Source organism: Triticum urartu, chromosome 3A (genome assembly GCF_056163025.1).
Source record: "Triticum urartu cultivar PI428250 chromosome 3A, HENAU_Tu73, whole genome shotgun sequence".
Classification (NCBI taxonomy): Eukaryota; Viridiplantae; Streptophyta; class Magnoliopsida; order Poales; family Poaceae; genus Triticum; species Triticum urartu.
In genome coordinates, this window is record NC_141875.1 from 73714740 (window position 1) to 73733465 (window position 18726).

Consider the following 18726-nt stretch of genomic DNA (forward strand, 5'->3'; position numbering starts at 1 on the left):
ACTGCCCGGAGCGACGGCTGGTATTCAAGTGCATGACCAACAGCAACCTAAGGGAGTGCCTGGACGGCCTCAATAGGAAGCCCATGGACCGGGAAACGCCCGTCGGCATGGCGCTAGGCACGGCGAGGGGAGTACCTCCACAAGGCAACGACACCATGCATCTTCCACCGGGACATCAAATCCACCAACATCCTGCTCCATGAACGATTCAAGGCCAGGATCGTGGACTTATTAAGCCCTAGCCCGAATTGTGCTAGTTTTATGCTATTTACTATAAGGAAGGAGAGTCGGCTCATGAAGAGGATCACATTCTTTCCTCAAACTATGACCAACTACATAGGTCCGCGATAGCTTCAATGAACCAAACAATGTTCTACACACGAGATGTCACACTACATGCGATCACGTATGAGGTCCTTTTGTTTACAGGAAATCACCTATCATGTTCTAGTAAGCTACATAAGCAGCCAATTTGCAAGAACATGAACCATGAGCATGGTTGTACCGTGCATCCAAAATGATTATTCAGAATTCACAACATCATTCCGCCTGTCAAGGTCCACAACAGAAATCAGCTCATTTAGAACGGATAGAACATAAAGATGCCAACTTGATGATATGAACCTTGCTACTATTTGTTAATGAAAACCATGAGGCGTGTTAGTTCTTGTTTTATACAGTCAAGATACAACTCAAGTTACACACTGATGCCATGCCCAGCTCAACACAAGGGGCAAGGTCATAACAGTAACACAACAGCAACAACAAGCACAAACAATAAAATGACATCCCCCCCTCTCTTCAGTTAGCTTGGGTATTTGTTTTTAACTCTATGGTGTCTAAATCCTACAAAGAATGGATCGAGAACACCTTTATATATACAAACAGAACACAGGTTGTGTGCCTGCATATGATTAAACGAGGGGCGAGGAAGTATGCATATATAGCACTGTAGTTGCTTCTTTGGCCCGGTCAATAAAGAAAGGCCGAGCTGCCCCCCACTCCTTTTCTTTTATCAACTCCCAAAAAATCGAGTTGTAAAAAGCTATCAAAAGCACCTCTGTTAAAACCGGATGTCACGACTGCCAGAATATGTTCGGGTCCTTGCTGTATACTGCTTGGTCTTGGATCTCTAGATTACCCACATGCCAATCAACAAGCCTTGCTTGGATGCATTTCAACAACATGAGTCCAGTCGGAAACAGCCACCAGCCACTTTCATCCCTGCATAGGATTTCAAAATGTGCAATAAACGACAGGATAAAGAAAATGCAAGCAAAAGATGAGGTTGACAGCCTAATATAATTGAGTTTACAAACATGCATATAAGTTTGTGCTTAGCAGAGAAAATTATTCTTACGTTCCAAAGTTCCATGGCTGTGTGCTTGGATGTCTCTTGGTTGACGACTTATAGTGTACGAATCCGCATATCAAAGCCACAACCTGAACATGCATGTCAAGCAAGTTATGGAAATGAAGTAAACTTTGGTATAGCCAAGCAAAAATCATACTATTGCAGATATCAGTGACCAATGCAAACACAGTCCTAAAACATTCTGAGTACTTACAACATTAACCAGTGAAGTAATGTTCCACAATGCATATACACGAGCAAGGCCTGCTGATCGCCGTGGTCCATGACTAAAAAGAGCATTTATTCCAGCAGGGAAAGGCGACAGTATCGCAAGAGGAAGAACAAACAGAACTAAGAGAACGTCGGCCATTGAGTATGAGTATAGCTGGAGAAAAGTAAGCAACACTAAGCTGAAATCTGCCAGGAGCAATATTGAGATTACTAAGCCAACAAGATCCTGCAATTAAAAACAAATGAATGGTAAGTGCAAAATTACATAATTCAGTCATAATCATTCTATAAGCTGAAATGGTAGCATAGACAAACCTGATGGCCAACTGGTTTAGAGTTGTGCAAGATAAGAGAAAACGGGTACAGAAAATCTCTCCTGTCTTTAAGTGCCCGTAAGGTAGTACTATCTAGAATGCCGCCAGTAATCCTTTTCCGCATAAGAGCATCCTTAATCCTTGAGCGGCTTAGTTGAGCATCAGCAAGCATGTCCTGCACTCTGCATGATGCAATAGAACATTATAAATAAATATAGCTTAGCAAGAAAAATGATAAATGCTGAGGACCAGCAGATAAATAATAACTCACGGCGAATGCTGCTCTATTTTAATTCTTGGGCTGCCATCAAGTTCAGCAGTCACTGGTTCTCCCTCGACAGTGTAAACAACAAGACCCAGTTGGCAATACCCTAATGCTGTAGCTTGGAACCACGCAAGATCGACACGGACACCATTCACGCCCAAAGCAGGATCCGCATGAGTTTCAAGCCAATTAAGGACAGGAAGAAATGTTGCTTTGAGATTTCCACGTCGAACCAAACGCAACTGGGCATTCAATCCAGCTACAAGACGGTGCCATATCCAAGGTTGCACAGCCTGTGAATTGGAAATAACATCAGGCTCTAAGAAAAACTCTGCAGCATGAACAATGCAGCTTGAAAGATCTTAAACTCATACCTGGCTCATAAGACTGGTCAGGACACTGTCACTATGAAGTGAAAATGGAGCCATGTAACTTCCATCACCACCAAAAATCAAGGACATCGGAAACCTTTGACGAAGTCTAGGAGGAAGATCAGGCCTTTTCTCATCTCCACCAAGGAAGAAATCTAAATATCCCAACATTAGATCTGGGGTTGCAGTCACCTGTAGATTAGAGTAACAGGCATATCTTAGTTTCAATCGTGACTCAAAAGGTATTGTTTCAGTCTGAAAAGAGAAAATGAAGAAGGCTACAGCTGTCTTACTTTACAACTGTCCAAAATATTCTCTCAAATGGTTTATCTGAAACTTGAATTTACTCCCTGTTGATATTCCTAAATTTATGCACAATGGTCCGCATTTATAGATTATTTTAAACATCAACAATCAAGCTAACAACATTTACTACTTGCCTATCTATCCATCATAAAAACTTTAAAAGTACAACTTTTATCTGCCCACCCTCAGAGGATATTTCATCAGTTACAAGATGAACAGTTAGTTTCAAAGTGCAACTGGAAGTCATTTCAATTTTCTGACAGAAAAACACAATTATGGGTACAATTAGTAAGACTAGCAAAAGAAAATATCAAAGACAAGTTTATACGATCATTCCACGAACATCTAGTGATTGCTGTTTTTAGATACAAAGTGAAATGCAGAGTAACGGACCTTGAGACCTTCATAAAGCGCACGCGAACGGCAAGACCGTAAGCATGAATGATCATACTCAGAGCGAACAAATTCACGAAGTCTTTGTAATTTTTTTCTTCTACGCCACTGTTGCCATGACCAAGCCAAGGGGTATGCGAGTATACAAAGGATACTGTAAATTGATCCCTCCCACCACTGATAAGCTGCAAGTGTGTTTATCTCATCAACAAATCGATTAAATGCATCCTCATACCTGAAAATTCAGAGACAGCACAAATAAGCAAGAATTGCATCATTTCAATGGAATATCCAACAGCCAAGGTATATTTGAATCATAGCAGTGAACCACCAAAGCACTGGGGACTGCTGAACAAAATGATCAGAAAGATTAAATCAAAGCGGCTAGGTTTGAAGACAAGCATGCATACACAATCTCTGTAATCTGTTCTGCTGGGGTGTGTGGGAGATGCCAAGGTTCACTGAAGGTGTTTGGGCCCATGAAATACATCCTGTGTACATGACCATGTGATTCTTCAGCTCTATTAGTTTCCAAGACCTGCAACAATAGCAAAACTTCAATTTTAATTCGGCATGTTCGTTTTCTCAACAACAACAACAAAAACAGCCTTCATGTGGTATTTAAACTAAATATGAGCTGGAACGGCAGAATCTATACAGTACCTCATTTAGCGATTCTAGGAAAGGGAAGGAGTGATCAATCTGCGACCCTTGTTGAGTTGGTGCTGGCCCGGGTAACTCATCAGTGCCAGCAAATTTCATCCGAGCAACACTTAAAACAAGAGCTAACAAAATAAGAAGGCCTGAAAGAAGTAGACCAAATAACCAAGGTCCCCCAAAAGTGTATATTAACTCTTCAAGAGCAGTATAACAGTGAGGCATGCGATATCTGTCTGACACACATATGTACGGGCATGGAGTTTCAGCAGCCCCTCCTGTCAAACATAAGCTCCAGTTAGAATATTCAAGAAAAAAAATTAAGTGTCTCATACTTACAGAACCCGAAAGTGAGTTTTTTGTTCGAAGCAATCAATATAACATAAAAAAGGAAACGTAGAAGAAATAACATAGTAGCAAGAAAAAAGATTCTAGATTTGAATCTAATGACTAGTTGCAGGGATATTTCGAAAGAAGTAAAACTGATTACTTAGGTTGCACTTATACAACCTCCGTCTGGAATTAACCGTCGGTGAAATGAGTGTATGTAGACGCGTTTTGTAGATACACTATTTCAGCGACAGTTTCCAGACGGAGGGAGTACTATATATCACACCATAATTAATATACAAAGAATTACCTCGGACACTTGTGTACACGGCACGGCGAGGAAGTTCGCCTGAAGGGCACGGAAAGCAGAGAGATTTTGAAGATCCGGTAACATTCTTGTATGTTCCCAAAGGGCATTCCTGCATTTTCCAAAGGAACACCTCCACATTAACAACATAAGTACAGTTCACATATGCATATAGCCACCAATACACAATTAGAAATGGATTGCTCAGTGTTTTACTAATTTTGATAAATGTGGTGATGGACACATGGACTGATTTAAGCACTATCATGATAGTGAACTACAACCTCCGTCCGAAAATATAAGACGTTTTTGCAGTTCAAATTTGACCTGCAACAACGTCTTATATTTTGGGACAGAGGTAGTAACAAGTTGATGCAAATAATACGAGACACAGGGGGTACACGTTTATGGCATATACCTTGCAAAATGTACCATAAAGACCTTTTGGGCAAGCTCTTCCTGTAACTGTTCCATTCTCACCAGGGAATCCTGGCCCTTTGCTGATTCCTCCGCTGCACAAGAATATACAATCAGCAATGTAACAATATATATAACAACTGCTGTTGATGGAAGGAAAATGTGCAAAAATCAAGCATTGCATCATGCACATCACAAGTTAACACAACTCAGCCCCAAATTATAGAATTTGATCATAGCATGCATAAAATAAACACAACTCAATTACACATCCACCTTGGATAAATCAAAATACTGCAAGACACAGATTTCCTTTAAATACATCCAAATTTGATCATAATTGAAATGTCCCAAAATTGATGGAATCACATACTCCCTCCGTCCCAAAATAAGTGACTCAACTTTGTACTAGCTTTAGTACAAAGTTAGTGTAAAGTTGAGTCACTTATTTTGGTACGGAGGGAGTATTATCTTATTTTAACTTTTAAGTAATGATGTTTCTGATATCTTACGGTACCTTCAAACCAACAAGCATACTTTCCTTTTTGTGATGGCAAAGGATGCATAAACATACAAACACCATCACGCCCGCGCGCCTAGGTGAGTGGCCCCATTATAACACAAGCACGGAGGATAAATCCACAAGTGCCACAAAGTTCACAGTGAAGCACACTCGAACGCATACATGAGTCTGAACCTAATTTCAATAGTTTATTTTCTGCAAATTCATCCGTACTACCTATACAATGATACGTAACCACATACAGTTCGAGCGAGCATGATGCAGGGAGTTAAACTCCAAATGTTAAAAGGTACGAGAAGGGGGGGGGGGGGGGGGATAGCACGCAGCCTACAAACTTGAACTGTAATTCGGCTATTTCTTGGCCTCGTCATCACATAACATCCCCATAACAAAATTAGACTAGACATGAAGAGTAGCCAAATATAGATTTCAAGTATTGCAAGATTAGATTTGAACAACCAAAAATAATAAATTCCCTAATACCATTAACACCAGATGGTATGTCCTAAATTGCCAAACATACTGCAAATCTAGAGTAGCCTGTATATAGTTTTGCACATCCATCCAGGAAAACAGAACATTAGAAGTAATATTAGAGAAAAGATCAAATCAGACCTTGCAAGTATTGATCCTTTAATAGCTGCAACAGGAACATACTCATCTCCAGTAGGAATGTTAGACCAGTGAAAGTGAATCCTTCCCCCTCCACCCCCACCGCTGCCAGCTCTACCAAAGCCACCAACACTCGAAAGGACGGAACTCTCTGCTAGGGACAAAGTGCGCACAAATAGAAGAACCGTACCCCCAGAACCACCACCAGGTCCAATGGAGGAATTAGTTACAGCATCAGTCAAACTACCACCATTTGATTCTATTGTACCGTAGAGCGTGAGACTTGGTAGAGAATACTCCCATGAGCCCAACACTGGAATATAGTCACAACAACCATAAGACACAAGTTTTTGAGACCTATTAAACTAAATATGGTCAACCATGGATATATGTGTTACCTATTATACCACCACCAGCTGTGGAAAGCCCTGTTGAGTCATTGCCACTTCCACTGCCAAGTTCACAAGGCAAATCGGCATTACCATATGTAGGTCCACCCTCAGCACGGCTTCCATTAACAACACTGTTCCCCCCTTTACCACCGTGTCCACCACCACCACTTAGGCCGCTACTTAATAATCTTCCTCGTCCTATTCCACTTTTGCAGCCTGAAGTCATAAGAAATGGAAATGAAGAAACTGAGACGAAATAGTTTGAAACATATGCTAATATAAAGCACCATGAAGTAAAATAGCATGCACAAAATACACGGTTCTCCTCATGCCCCGCAAAGGGGTTCACACTAGCTAATCAAGCTGAGACGAACAGAGAAATGATAAGCAATTCATGTGGCGAATAAGGGAAATCTGGGTGTCCATTCATTTCAGGATTTCTATCTATTTATCGAATTACTTGAAAATGGTGAAGGTATGAACACATTATTCAAAGACTGCTTCATAAGGACAGAATAGAGAGGTTCGCTGAAATATATGAGATACAAAAGAAGATAATAAAAATGGATGACGAAGCAAACAAGAGCTGTGCGTCTAATATTCCCATTGCAGCCAACAGGAAAAGCATGCGTCTAATATTTACACAAGGCAAATATTCCTGAAAGCACAGAGAGAACTACTCCATTCTACAGCATTCAATGTGCATGAGGTACAAAGAGGGGCTGTGTACTCGTAATGAAATTTAGTGTACTTCCACATGAAGCTTATTTTACTTTAAATGAGTGATATTAGATGATCATGAATTAAAAATTGCAACTTCAAATGAATGGGAGGGTAACTAATTAATGTTACATTTATTTTTGTTAGTGGGTTCCACATGTAGTGTTCTTAGTTATTGAGGATGTACCGGCATTGCCTATCCATGGCCCACCTCACATGTATTGATGGCTGTATTTACCATATATTCAATCAAAATCAATACCTGATTTTCCCTATAAAAAAAGTTGAACCATCTAAATGCAATTCTCTGCAGTATAGCTAGAGGTTTCCGTACCCAAGCGCCAAAATCCGCATCGGGTATTATCAGCATTAGACTGCTTATTTTGTGCTCACCTGGTTGGAATACAATATAACATATACTGTATTTGCTACTGAAAACAACAAAATAGACCACTAAATTTTGACAAACTGGCTGAATCTTAAAAATTAATGTTAGCATGTGTCGGAAGTTACAGAATTGTAATATTAGAGTGTTCTGAAAGACTTAATAAGCAAGCAGCTCTAGAATTTTCTACAGTATATTTAAATCGTATAGCTGATCAATAGGGGCTGGTCTACTCAAAGGATCCACAGGATAAATCAAGGTGCCCCTAAAAGTGAGGGCCAAAAGTCAACTGCATATTCTGGCAGACAAAAGGAAGATAGGACATTACCCAATCCTGTTGTGCTGATAGTCCCAGATGTGTGAACAGTAACACTTCTTGCCCTATTGAAATGAATTACAGTTCCTTGTATGAGACCCCAGACATCAATGTCTTCTACGCGGCATACCTAAAGGGAAGAGGGGTAGTAATGCTTATGTTACCAACAAAGTAGCCTAATATGCATCACACCAGAAAGATTAAAAAAAACAGTGTACCTGGAGAGTAAATGACAGTGAAGAATTCAGATTGCAATCTTCTGGTGGATGAATTATTTCTACAGGGCAACTCTCATCTTCACAGTTCAGCTTTGGGGACCTAATAGATGTACAAAATTTAACAGCTCATTAACGAGCAAAAAACTTTCCAGCACTGGAAATATGTCAATGCAATAGTTCAAGGTTGAAGTATTTACACATCGCCGTTACTTCCATTTACAAGTGGACCCCGTATAATGGAGCCAGGTCCAACCTACAAAATATACAACATTATAGGTACTTCTTTCAGTAGTAGTTACAGAAAGGCCGGTTACCTCATGAAGCAACTTACGCAACATCATAAGTACAGGAGAAAATAGACAGCAGAGAGGACCCATTAAGGAAATAGAATTAACTATCACGCCAAAGTTGAATGAGTGGAAAAATATGAGCCATCTTAATCAGGACATCTCTATAAATGACACCTAGTTAAACACAGCATATTGGGTTGATTAAAGTGCGGAGACAAAAGAAAGGCTATATACAATAAGCAAAAATGTAAACTGCATTGAGGAAAAGTTTTCATCTGCAGCTGAATAAGTATGACAAGGATATTCGACACGAGTAAAATATATAGAAAACAGTAACAAGGTTGTTGCTTATAAATAGAATCTGCAGTGATGGGCTAAAAAGTAAAAATGAATATGCAAAATAACATGTAGATACAAACAAATATTTGGATAAAGAAACAGAACATGTTATACTGAAGGATATCTATCATACCCGTATGCTGTAGAACAGTGACAAAATAAGACGTGGTGCCTCGATTATGTCTCCATCTCCAGATAAGTTCAGCAGACCTTGACCGCGAACTCCAAGATTAGCAGTAGAATGTATCACAGATGATTCCTGACAAATATACAAGAAATTGATGTGCGTAAATAAAAGCAGCAAAAGGGAAAAAAGAGTCAATGACAGTGGACCGATAATGGACCTTCAGGACTATCAAATTGCTAGCATCCAGTAAGGACGTTGCAACTACTGAATCTCCACCACCATTAATAAGCATTCTGGAGTTCCACATAAGGAGCATCTTAACAGACATTCTCAAAGCACCGAACACCTACAAAAGTTCAAAATAGTGTGACATATGTAAAACTGATGCACCAGAAAGACAGCAAATAACAAGAACAGCTAAATCACCTTGATTGTTGAGTCACTCATAAGAAGCTCCTCAGCCATCAGTTCAAACTCCGAGTATGGATAACCGGTCAATCCAAACGTCAGAACAGCACCAGATTTTAGGCTAAGTTGCCCTTGAACCTGAAAAATGAAAATAATTGGTACCATGCTATTTTCAAATACTTTGAAAAAACATGGAGTTATTGCCTTATTATAAGGGAACTTCAACTTGCATCATATATATGAGTGAATTTCACAAAACCACAACGCTTCAGGAGAACTCGTGTCAATTTACCACAACTTTTAGGTTTTCTGTCGCAAAACCACAAGTTTAGTGCTAATGATTCCAGTGTTTTCAAGGCGTCACTTAGGCATCAAGGCGCACTCCAACCGTGAGGCGCCACGCCCTCCTTAGACAGCAGCTTAAGGCGTGGACTTTGAGGCACGTAGGGTGCCGCCCTGGGCCAAGATGGACATCATAGCCAGAGCAACAACGAGCGGGGACCAGAGCCCTCGAGCGGGAAATTGGTATAAGGAGGAGAAAGAGAAGCAAACCATATTAAACGATTAAGAGCAGAGCTCTCGGTTTCTCCTCTCTGGATACCTAGGCGGCGGTTGGCAACTGCAACTTGAGCACCACCTTCCATGGCTCAGATCTGCGCGGGTGGCCTCATCCTCTCAAGTCTCCTCCTCTGGCGCAGCCCAATGAGGTCATGGGGTCGCCAAGTCGTCTTCAAGAGCCTGCTTAACCGCCGCCACTCTGGTAAAGGCTCCACTTCTTTTCTCCTCCGCCTCTACTCCTCCCCATCTGCTGCCCCTTCTCCGCATCTGATTCTCCACGGCTCCACCACAAGGCCATAGCCACACCACCTTGCTGCTCTCCTTACCCATGCATCCCTTCACTCCTCTGCTTTCTCCTCCTCTTCTCTGATCCCTTTGGCCTTTGCGCATTCTTTGTATTGCCACAGTGCCAAAGTGACCCCTGCTCTGATGGAATCTGAGGCTACGGCTGCTGATGCTTATGATATCCAATGATCCTAGGCAAAGACCTACATCCTACGATCCAGCTTTGCTGCCAGTTATCATGTTATGCAACCCATGGTACATTTTGTTAATGCTAGTTGTTAAATCTCCTACTTGGCTGCCATATATTATGTGTGTGTGTGTGTGTCTAAGGCGTCACCTCGCCTTACGGTTTAAGAGCTTAAAAGGTGAGGCAGTGCTACAGCGCCTCGCCTCGCCTTACCACCTTAAAAACATTGAATGATTCACACAAGACCAAAAATCCCCATTAATGTCAAAACTGGCCGTCACTTGCTACAGTGGCGACAATGGAGTTAACCCGTGTGTTACCCCAAGACCAGGCGTTAACAAAATAATACCCATTTTGGGAAAGATCCGTCTTGTTTGGATTTGCAGTTTGAGTTTCCAGAAAAAACTTGTGTGAGTCAGCTCCAACACTACTTCAGCATGCATATGCATGGGAGCATGAAGTCATGAAAAGGAAAAATATTTGCAAGGTAGCGGGAGCACAAACCCCACAAGACACCTCAACAAATGTTGGAGTGCTTTGTTCACACGATATTAACACAGAGGAGAATGCCAAATGTAAATCACAGTGCTTCCTTTTGGTTGTAAAGTAGCATATGTAGCGGCATAGCATTTGTGATAAATAGATAATACAACAGATGATTAAAAATAAAAATATCAAATATATATCCTGCTGCTTTTTTAGAGCATAGATAAATTAAAGACGAATTGAAGCACGATTCACCCAAACTGTCATGGTCAGCGCGCTAGAGCATTAAACAGATCCATGCCAGGGAAGTGGCATTACTGAAGATGCCACAACCGGTAGAGCATTAATCATTATAATACTGCAAAGCATTGTGTACCTGAACACGACTCCAGAGCAAGGGCACAACAACTTTGGCATGATTCCTGATGTTAACATTTGTCCATAGCGGCTGATTTGGGAAGTCCAACAGAAGAGTGTCAGTCTGTGTACTCATGTTATTGTTGTTAACATCAAGACTCTTAGGTACTGCATCATAGAGAGTTCCAGCAGCTCCTGCATTATCTGGGCAGCCCGAACTCATTCCACCTGGCAAAGGTAACACACTTTAAACGCAAACGCAAATAAAACATTAAATCAATAGGGTTGTCTAGACACTGCATTCATCCCTAAATCGGTAAGAAAGTTGCTCAAGAGTACTCAAACTGGGAACTTCACTAGCACTTCATCTAATAAACATGTTGAAACCTAAGAGCGAGCATACAAAAGGAGTAGACGTGTAGTAGCATAGCATGCTTCCATGGCTGAATAGTGAATATTATTGTATTTGAGACAAACAGTGCAGAGCATTCAGGTGATCATGTCTCTTGCAAATGCAGAGTTGCTAAGCTAAATTTAGGAATGCAAGAACATAGAAAAATATGGTAAAATATGGGTACACAACTATATATGAGTGTCAGCGAGTGCACCAGAGCAACAAGGTGTAATAGCATACAGTCAGCAAATTTGTACTAGCAACTTGTCAGATCCATAAGGGATGATGACTTGTGAACAAAAGATAAATCTGCATCAAATATTCAGATTTGAAAAAGTTACCATGAACAAATATCTGGGTGTCATCATGCCTACTGAAAACATTAATAGAAACCCGTCCTCCACCACCCCCAGCCAAGCCGTTGCCTCCAGAAGCACTGATTTTGCCAGCACCATGCCTGTCACCAACAAAAGATCAGAGAGGGAAAACCTGCACGTACTCACTAGAATACTGACATACATAGTCAAAGGACTTGCAACAAAAGCAAAATAGCATTAGTCAAACTATAAGAGGAAAGACACCGGAAATTTTTCAGTTCAAATGGCTCTGGTAATAAAAGTAGCTAGGTGCGCAGCAATAGATAGAAGAACTATTCCTCACTGGTCACACTGGTATAGCACTCAACCAATGATTGCAGTAGAATACCAATTTTAGTATATATTTGTGTTACTGGAAACTTATTATCAGTAGAAAATCTTTGCTAAATCGACAAACTATTAACTGTATGCGTCATTTCGCTACCACTCATTATCCAGTGTGATCTTCGAGCGAAAGATAATCCCCAAATCCACTTGACAGAGTAACGTAGTGAAGACAGTGATTATTACTTACATGGTAAACCAAACTAAGTTTCCATTTATTAGCATCGCAACATGACAATTTTCAGCACTAGTTCGAACCAGACTACGCTCCTAGAATTCTGAGTACATATTTATGTTCTTTCAGTCATTAAAGTATAATCTACTGTATGATTAATGAATGTAATAATCAATGAAATATAAGCGAAAGGGAACGTTCGTCTCTTATATTTTAATTCACTGACCCCGACCCCGAAAGCCCAACTAAGTTCAGTGTAGTTACAAATTTCACGCATCATTATATGACGCAATCACAACACGAACACTGTTATACTCCTAAATCCCAACTAGTTCCTAATCAACAGGACCTACCAGTCCATCAGCGCAGTCTCCAATTTGGGAAACCATTTGCCAATCTTCAAGTTAATCAGTTAAATTAAATAGCTTAACTGCTAGTTGGTCAGCCCAATCGGTAGAAAGGAAGCAGGATGGGTATTAAAGCATTTCACGAACACTCACATAGTCTTGGCCTTGATATAGATGCTCCCACCAGAGCCACCCCCGCCCTTATCACTGCTATCACCACCATCTGCGAGCACTGTACCATTCATTAGCAGGTCATCCGCAAACAGCCACAAGATACCACCGCCGACGCCGCCATAGTCCTTCTCAACACTAGTAGAGCCCCCTTTGCTTCCATAGCTAAACGGGTGCTCGAGGTCTGACCATGCGTAGGCATCACCTCCCCATGAGTCCTCCTGCGACTGCCCATCCTTGACGTAGCAGCTGGCACCTCGGCCGCCGTGACCCCCTCCATCCCCGTGAGTCCCCGTGGGGACGCCGCTGGTGCGGTCAGGCGGATCGCCTGCTAGACCGCTAGTGTTCACAATGACCGTGTCGGCGATTGTGATGTTAGCGGCCGCGAGGGAGACCCACCCGGCGACGACCCGCACGCCGCGGCCGAGACGCACCTCGCCGGAGAGGTTTGCTGATATGACGCACCCGGGCTTCTCGCAGGTCAGGGCCGCACCGGAGTTGAGGACCAGACTGCCGTTGCCGGTGATGTAGACGTCGCCGTCCAGCTGGACCTCTTCGGATAGCTCACAGGTCGTGCTGAAGTCCCCCTTCCCATGGAGGTCCTCGGCGCAGGTCGCCGCCGGCGCCGCCGGCGGGGGCGGCGGGGGCGGCGGCGACGGCGGCGAGTAGTCGTGCCACGTCAGGATCGAGTACGGGTCCGTCTCGGCCCGATCTGACGCCTCCGGCCCGTGGCCCAGGCCGGGGGCGGCACTCCCGAGGCCGAGGGCGACAGCGAGCACCAGCGAGAGGAGGCGGGCCTGGGGGGCGAGACGGGGGTGGGGGGCCATGGGCTGGGACGCATCAGAGTCCAGGCGCTGAGGGGTTAGCGGCAGCCCTAGGGTTTGGGCGCCGCAGTGGTCGCCGCGGTCGCCGGAGATGGCGGCGGCGGCGTGCGTTGTGGGTTGGGTTTGGTGCGCCTAGTCGGGTTTAGTTTCTCTCTCTCCCCTTTCTGCTTTTTCTCGCCCTCGGCGTAATGGATGGGAGGGACTGTGGAAGGGGGGCGAGGAGAGTGGGGGGAGGAGGCGCCCGGGGCGTCGGATCCGCTTCACGATTCGCGACAGTGGTACGTGGTGGTTCGGTTTTGTATGTGGACTGCGGTAGAGACAAGTGGAGCAGAACACGCCGCTTTTTCACTTGTCCTTTTCCATGTTTTTACTTCTTTCCTAGTGGTTTGGAAAAAAAAAACTTTATGTTTCTTACCGTGTAAGAAATGTATTTCAGTGCGAACCAACATGTGGTTGGATGGTTATAGGGACAGTGGTATTCCCAGCCTTTCTGACGATGTACTTTCAGCGGGAGGAGACGTTCTCATCGATGACGAGGCGCCTATGGTGACTTCATAAATCTCAAGATGGTATGTCGGCTCAGTCTCTCGAAGGTGCTTATAGAGGTAGGGTGTGCGTGTGTGCGTTCATATGGGTGAATGTACGCGCGTATGTATGAGCGTTTGCGTCTGTATTGTGTTAAAAAAATGTATTCTAGTTATTTGGATATTTTGAGTCATTATTATCTAAAAAATAACAAATCTTGTCTTTCTCTAGCTAAGTTACAAATGTGTTCTAGACTAGAAGTGATTGATTCTCGAATAATTGAAATTCCTAGGAGTATGGGTCTAAATTTTCACCAACCAACTCTCTTTATGACGCGTGCTCTAACTGTAAAATAGACGAGTCAGAAGCATGCAAGATGTAAATGGTGACAAGGGCCGAAGGTCAGGGTTTCGGGGCTTCACAAATTGATTGTTACATTTACAGATGAGGGGCACCTCCATCCATAAGAGAGAAAAATGTGTCCCTCGATGTCGGAGTTCTGGTAAGATATTCGATGGTGATGGTTGGGCACAAGGTGGCTGGCGCACATGTGATACGCACATTAGTGCGTCATGTGAGATGTGGGCCAAAAGTCAAATGTCATCGATGTTGCCAGATACGAGGAAGACATGTCGGTACAAGAACTAAGGGTGTGTTTGGTTGAGGAACCAAGTCAGAAAGGAACAGTTTCGTTCGCGTGATTGGTAGAGGCACGAGATAGAATGGAATGGTCGATCTTGGTGTTTGGTCGAGGAGATATAATGACACGAAGTTGATGGTGTACAGAAATGGTGATGCTACCTCTAGTATATGTAAATTTCCATATTAACTCAGTTGCATTCTTATTTGCATTTTTTTAGTTGTATTCCATTTGTATAAAATCTTATCATCTTCAAGTTATACACACGAGTAGTAAACTGACCAGCCAAGTGCGGAACGATGAAATCATGATCTAACGCCAAAGGTGCGGCCGCCAAATCTCCGCTCCCCGGCAAATTGTCGCCACCACATGTTGGTCGTGCTCAAGCTTTGGCCACAAATGCTATGCTATGCTCCGCTTGCCACTGACATGTCCTTGCTGCTTGGTGATGTTGCTTAACACCACTGCTGCACCCAAGATCCCCAACTGCTGGTCGGTGCCTCACGTTGTTGCTACGCTCAGGTTCCCCTCTATCGTGAGAAGTGTTTCGCCCTAACGCTGCTAGCCCACCAGCAAATACACCCTTTCCGCATCTAGCTTGTCGTCAAGCTGCTACCATGCCATCGTTCAGGGGTAGGGAGAGACGATATAGATGGGGGAGAGGTGGGGGCATTCGGGAGGGATGAGGAGGAGTGGATCTAAAGGGAATTGTATAGAGAGGGAGAGAGAGCTGATGGAGTGGCGACGGGGGCGTGCAGGTGGGATAAGGTTTCATGGGGGAGTGCGTCAGGGGAAGGCGGGAGTGCTGAACAAGAGGGCACTCTGCGTGATTCCTCTGTTTTGGAGGAACATGTACGTTCAGCATGTTGGGAGAATATTCAGTTCAGGAGAACGAGTGGTTTCGTTCCCCAATCCATCCAAACACGACAACGAGGCCCGTGTGTGAAATGGGCTCGTTCCATTTAGATATATTATATAATTGCGCACTTTTCCTACCCTCTCAGACCATTAGCATTGGTATCCGTTGGATCGTCACTTTAGGCCTCGGCCGTTGGATTGACTCTTAATCACATGGAAATCGGGCGATCGTTGCTCCGGTAGTTTTTTCATCCCTCTGAGATTCAATTGGGCCTATTGGGCCAGTATTAGGCTACTGTGCAACCGAAAAGCGGAAAACCATAAACCAATCTGGACGCTCGTGGCCCTGTTTTCCTATGCTCGCAACCTCTCGCCTGGCGGCGCCTCTCCATGGTTGACCGATCTGAAGGAAATATACCCTAGAGGCAATAATAAAGTTATTTTTTATTTCTTTATTTCATGATAAATGTTTATTATTCATGCTAGAATTGTATTAACCAGAAAGTTAGTACATGTGTAAATACATAGACAAAACAAAGTGTCCCTAGTATGCCTCTACTTGACTAGCTCGTTTATCAAAGATGGTTATGTTTCCCAACCATAAACATGGGTTGTCATTTAATGAACGGGATTACATCATTAGGAGAATGATGTGATGGACAAGACCCATTCGTTAGCTTAGCATTATGGTCGTTACAGTTTCATTGCTACTGCTTTCTTCATGACTTATACATGTTCCTCAGACTATGAGATTATGCAACTCCCGAATACCAGAGGAACACCTTATGTGCTATCAAACGTCACAACGTAACTGGGTGATTATAAAGATGCTCTACAGGTGTCTCCGATGGTGTTTGTTGAGTTGGCATAGGTGGAGATTAGGATTTGTCACTCCGTGTATCGGAGAGGTGTCTCTGGGCCCTCTCGGTAATGCACATCACTCTAAGCCTTGCAAGCATTGTGACTAATGAGTTAGTTGCGGGATAATGCATTACGGAACGAGTAAAGAGACTTGCCGGTAACAAGATTGAACTAGGTATTGAGATACCGACGATCGAATCTCGGGCAAGTAACATACCGATGACAAAGGGAACAGCGTACATCGTTATGCGGTCTGACCGATAAAGATCTCTGTAGAATATGTGGGAGCCAATATGAGCATCTAGGTTCCGCTATTAGTTATTGACCGGAGATGAGTCTCGGTCATGTCTACATAGTTCTCGAACCCGTAGGGTCCGCACGCTTAACGTTCAGTGACGATCGGTATTATGAGTTTATGTGTTTTGATGAACCGAAGGTAGTTCGGAGTCCCGGATTTGATCACGGACACGACGAGGAGTCTCGAAATGGTCGAGACGTAAAGATTGATATATTGTAAGCCTATGTTTGGACATCGAAATGGTTCCGGATGAGTTCGGGCATTTTTTGGAGTACCGAGAGGTTACCGGAACCCCCCGGGAGTATATGGGCCTTATTGGGCTTTAGGGGAAAGAGAGAGGGGCTGCCTAGGGCAGGCCGCCCCCCCCCAAGGCCTAGTCCGAATTGGACTAGGGGGGCGGGGCGGCGCCCCCTCCTTCCTTCTCTTCTCTCCTTCCCTTCCTTCTCTCCTACTCCTACTTGGAAAGGGGGGAATCCTACTCCCGGTGGGAGTAGGACTCCCTAGGGCGCGCCATAGTAGAGGGTCGGCCCTCCCCCTCCTCCACTCCTTTATATATGGGGGAGGGGGCACCCCACACACAAGTTGATCATTGATCTCTTAGCCATGTGCGGTGCCCCCCTCCACCATAATCCACCTTGGTCATATCGTAGCGGTGCTTAGGCGAAGCCCTGTTCCGGTAGCATCATCATCACCGTCATCACACCGTCGTGCTGACAAAGCTCTCCCTCGACACTCTGCTAGATCGTGAGTTCGTGGGACGTCACCGAGCCGAACGTGTGCAGATCGGGGACGTGTCATACTTTCGGTACTAGGATCGGTCGACCGTGAAGACGTACGACTAGATCAACCGCGTTGTCATAACGCTTCCGCTTACGGTCTACGAGGGTACGTAGACAATACTCTCCCCTCTCGTTGCTATGCATCACCATGATCTTGCGTGTGCATAGATTTTTTTTTGAAATTACTGTGTTCCCCAACAGTGGCATCCGAGCCAGGTCTATGCGTAGATGTTATATGCACGAGTAGAACACAAAGGAGTTGTGGGCGTGGGTATATACATATTGCTTGCTGTCACTATTTGTTTCTTGATTCGGCGGTATTGTTGGATGAAGCGGCTCAGACCGACATTACGCGTACGCTTACGCGAGACTGGTTCTACCGAAGTGCTTCGCACACAAGTGGCTAGTGGGTGCCAGTTTCTCCAATTTTAGTTGAATCAGATTCAACAAACAGGGTTCTTTCTGAAGATCAAAAAGCAATCACTATACCGCATTGTGTTTTTTTATGCGTAGATAAGAACGGTTCTTGCTCAGCCTGTAGCAGCCACGTAAAACTTGCAACAACAAATTAGAGGAGGTCTAACTTGTTTTTGCAGGGCATGTTGTGATGTGATATGGTCAAGACGTGATGAGATATAAATTGTTATATGAGATGATCATGTTTTGTTAAAGTTATCGGCAACTGGCAGGAGCCTTATGGTTGTCTCTTTATTGCATAGAGATGTAAGCGCCATATAATTGCTTTACTTTATCGCTATGCGATAGCAATAGTTGCAAAAGCAATAGTTGGTGAGACGACCATGTGACGACACATTGATAGAGATCAAGATGATGGAGATCATGGTGTCATGCCGGTGACGATAGAGATCATTACGGTGTTTTGGAGATGGAAATCAAAGTCACAAGATGATGATGGCCATATCATGTCACATATTTTGATTACATGTGATGTTTATCCTTTATGTACCTTATTTTGCTTAGTTCGACGGTAGCATTGTAAGATGA

At 43.6% G+C, this 18726-nt stretch overlaps 1 protein-coding gene across 1 annotated transcript; it reads right to left on the bottom strand.

The window, feature by feature from the left end:
• Positions 1–614: 614 nt before the first annotated feature.
• LOC125530154 (ephrin type-B receptor) lies at positions 615–14004 on the bottom strand. Its single transcript, XM_087546418.1, has 22 exons — positions 12919–14004; positions 11884–11999; positions 11168–11376; positions 9294–9413; positions 9085–9213; positions 8874–8999; positions 8309–8364; positions 8112–8211; positions 7906–8023; positions 6479–6688; positions 6084–6393; positions 4947–5040; positions 4532–4640; positions 3898–4169; positions 3645–3772; positions 3235–3469; positions 2539–2727; positions 2171–2457; positions 1901–2081; positions 1569–1811; positions 1361–1443; positions 615–1224 (listed from the first exon to the last, which is right to left on the bottom strand). Exons 1-22 carry the CDS (start codon positions 13761–13763, stop codon positions 1077–1079), a joined length of 4308 nt encoding a protein of 1435 aa, XP_087402544.1. The 5' UTR covers positions 13764–14004; the 3' UTR covers positions 615–1076.
• Between the last annotated feature and the right edge of the window lie 4722 nt (positions 14005–18726).

Bases quoted from the DNA above. Each gene is read 5' to 3' on its own strand.
- LOC125530154 (XM_087546418.1), bottom strand. From the start codon at position 13,763: ATGGCCCCCCACCCCCGTCTCGCCCCCCAGGCCCGCCTCCTCTCGCTG. The intron at 6,394-6,478 runs GTAACACATATA...ACTATATTCCAG, and splicing joins AGCTGGTGGTGGTATAATAG to TGTTGGGCTCATGGGAGTAT. The intron at 5,041-6,083 runs GTCTGATTTGAT...ATTCTTGTGCAG, and splicing joins AAAGGATCAATACTTGCAAG to CGGAGGAATCAGCAAAGGGC.